Source organism: Dasypus novemcinctus, unplaced genomic scaffold, assembly GCF_030445035.2.
Source record: "Dasypus novemcinctus isolate mDasNov1 unplaced genomic scaffold, mDasNov1.1.hap2 scaffold_124, whole genome shotgun sequence".
NCBI lineage: Eukaryota > Metazoa > Chordata > Mammalia > Cingulata > Dasypodidae > Dasypus > Dasypus novemcinctus.
The window spans coordinates 1,144,239-1,147,760 of record NW_026688150.1 but is presented as its reverse complement, the minus strand read 5'-3'; the positions used below and the strand labels follow the sequence as shown (position 1 = coordinate 1,147,760).

Sequence of the window (3,522 nt, the reverse complement as noted above, 5' to 3'; positions counted from 1 at the left end):
TTCTGTTAAGTATCTTCAGAATAGTAAATTCATCATGTGGAATATAAGATGGCAAAAATGAGTACTAATACAGCAGTATTACAATAAATGTAAATGGGTTAAGTAAGCCATAAAAGACAAAGGTACTCAGAAAAGACACATTAAGATCCAAGGTCCAAATATGCCTTCTAATATCAACAAACTATTCGAGAGCATCTGACCCTGATAATCATAAACCTGTCTTTTTAACTCTAAACATGGATTCTCTTCTTTATTTCAGTCACATTTAATAAAAACTCAATCAGTAGCATAATTCTCTCTTAGGCACTTAATATATCTTTTTATCTTTATCACTATGCTGAGTGGTGACTTAAACAAGTAATATATTGATCTCATTTCATCTTTGAGATAAATGTGGTAAGAATTATCATTATTTACTCCATTTTGTAAATGAGGAAACAGATTAAGAGGTGTTAGACAAGTCATTCAAGAACACAGAGCTCCTAAGTTGCCATTTAATGTCTGTTTAGAGCTTATGCTTTAACCAATGTAAATGCATTGTATTTATAATCACAACAGATGCACCTGGATGGTCAGAACCATAGTGCCTTCTCTGAATTTATCCTCGTTGGCTTCTCAAACTTCCCTCCACAGTCTCTACCAGCTTTATTCCTGTTGTACCTGCTGATGTACTTATTCACACTGCTGGGGAACCTGCTCATCATGGTTACTATCTGGACTGATCATAGACTCCACACGCCCATGTACCTCTTCCTATGTGCCCTGTCCATCTCTGAGATTCTATTCACTGTTGTCATCACCCCACGCATGCTGGTTGGACTGCTGTCCACACAACACTCCATCACTTTCATGGCCTGTGCCAGCCAGATGTTCTTCTCCTTCACATTCGGGTACACCCACTCCTTCCTGCTCATGATCATGGGCTATGATCACTACGTGGCCATCTGCCACCCACTGCACTACAATGTGCTCATGAGTCCCGGTGGCTGTGCCAGACTTACAGCCTGGGCTTGGGTGGGTGGCACAGTCATGGGAACAATGGTCACATCAATAGTTTTCCACCTCACCTTCTGTGGGTCCAATGAGATCCACCATTTTATCTGCCATGTGCTTTCCCTCTTGAAGCTGGCCTGTGGGGATGAGACATCCTCTGTCACCATGGGTGTCATCTTGGTGTGTGTGACAGCTCTGATGGGCTGTTTATTCCTCATTGTCCTCTCATATGTCTTCATTGTGGCTGTCGTCTTTAAGATCCCCTCAGTGGAGGGCCGGCACAAGACCTTCTCCACATGTGTCTCCCACCTCACTGTGGTGGTTGTGCATTATGGCTTTGCCTCCATCATCTACCTGAAACCCAAGGGCCCCCAATCCATGGACAGTAGCACCCTGATGGCCACCACCTACACGGTCTTCACCCCCTTCCTGAGCCCCATCATCTTCAGCCTCAGGAACAAGGAGTTGAAGATGGCCATCAGTAAAACTTTCCACAGAAAATTCTGCTCCCAAATCTCCTAAATGGGTGTTTGGAGGTGAGGACATATGATAGAAGGGCTAGGGGTTGCTGTGAGTATCTACATACAACAGTTGTAAGAATTCATGTGAGTGAAAATACTCACAGTCAGTATATGTTCAACAACACTATTTGTTTCCTTCTTCTGCCCTTGATCTAAGTGGGGCTCCCTCTTGCTTAGGTCCAAATTTTCATGGCCTGGTGAGATAAATTCCATCCTATCATCTATGTTTAAAATTATGCTATGTACCTGCAGACGGGTGAGGACATACATGGACATGTCGGTCCACTCATGCGCATAGTCCTCTTGAATGAGCAAGCGAGACATTACTCCTCCCCCCAAAATAACAATAGCAATAATGGCAAAATGGCAATCATAACCATGAAGACAATCAAACTTTGTACTTTTTCTATGTATCAATCACTGTGTTCAGTGTTTCATAAATACTACCTTTTAGTTTTAGCCAATGAATATATAAACTATTTGCCTCAGAGAAAATGGTTTACTGTTTATATTTCCTCACTGCTTTTGGGAGGTATGGATCTTAAGGAGTATCTATATATTGAAAGCAATTGAGTCAGGGATGCTAAGATGCAAACTGGAGAACAAGGAGTGAAGGAAGTGCTAGAGTGAGAGTGCAAATGTAGTATAGTGAGAAGAGGATGCTCTAAATTGATCTGTACAGGAATGGGGATAAATGGATTTGAAGCAAAACCTGGGAAGGGGAGGAGGTAGGAAAAGGAAGGTAGGGGGATGGAAGAAAGAGTTTGGAAAGAAGCTTGGAGGAAGGGATCACCAAGCAAGGAATGAAGGCAGCCTCTAGAAGCTGAAAATGCAAGGAAACAGATTCTCCCCTACAGCCTCCTGAAGGATGTAGCCCTGCCAGCACCTTGACTTTACCACGGTGAAAATCCTTGCAGACTTCTGGCCTCTGGAACTGTATGAGAATAAAGTGTGTTGTTTTAAGTACCAAGGTTGTGCTTTTTTATTACAGCAGCTACAGGAAATAAAAACCTGAATTAGTGTGAAATAGAATTGTTCTTAAATGTTAAATGTTACTAAGTTAGCATCAAGCACGATCCTTGGACTCTGTTTAGAAAACACGAGGAAGTTGAGGCTGTCACAAAGAATGTTGAGCATCCTTGTGATCCATCAGCAATAGTCGTGTCCCAGTAGGACGGCTCCAAGATGGCGGCTCATCACTATCAATACATTCAGGATAAATGTCATTGTATAATAGTTAGAGTACCCATTGTAGCTCATGAGATGTCTTCATCACTCAATTAACAGTAGCTGAGTAGTAACTGGTAGACATGCAAGATTTTTGCAGTGTGAACTTTGAAAACTTGGAAGAGATGCTGAAGATACTGAGCGCTCTGTGCTATAATAATAAAGACATGTATATGAACTTCTGAATTCATCAGAGAGAAAGACGAGTTGCAGGGGGTCAATGTGATAGAAAACTTAAACAGAGGAAATAATACCAGTAATTGGAAGGTATGGAACTTGTCTCTTGTTATTTGAAAAGTGACATTTTTTTCAAGGCTTCCTTTTCTTTGGGGGTATGTGTTCACACTTAGAAAAACCAAACAATGTATCATTTAATAAAATTTATGTTATAGTCTTATAAACAGTGACCATTCCTACATGCAGATAAAGTGGAAATTTCTTTCCCTGCCAATGTAAAACAGAAAGAGGTCACCAAGAGTTAATCAATACGGCAAAGAGCCAAAAAGAGGGATGGCTCTGGGGAAATCAGCCATTCCCCATTTTGGTAGTCATAGATAACTGGCCCCCAGGCTCTGTGTTTCTGGCCACTGTGGATTTCCCACCCCTCAATCCTGGTCTGCATTGCTAATCATCCCATCTCTCATTCTCCATTGCTTATTTCCACTGTCTAATTTTTCCCATTCATTGCTAATGGCCCCCTTGGTGCCCACATGTTATGGAGCCACCAAGGCAATACCAGAGCTCAGCAATATAATTAATGGGCTATATCCCAGGGATGAGC

The 3,522-nt window shown here is 41.7% G+C and overlaps 1 protein-coding gene across 1 annotated transcript; it reads left to right on the top strand.

Moving 5' to 3' along the window:
* The first annotated feature begins 558 nt into the window (after nt 1-558).
* LOC131277527 (olfactory receptor 10H3-like) lies at nt 559-1,515 on the top strand. The gene has a single exon (XM_058292559.1). The coding sequence runs from the start codon at nt 559-561 to the stop codon at nt 1,513-1,515; it is 957 nt and encodes a 318-aa protein (XP_058148542.1).
* The last annotated feature ends 2,007 nt before the right edge of the window (nt 1,516-3,522 follow it).

What these genes read in the sequence shown, in the direction of transcription:
- LOC131277527 (XM_058292559.1), top strand. Translation starts at nt 559, where the DNA reads ATGCACCTGGATGGTCAGAACCATAGTGCCTTCTCTGAATTTATCCTC.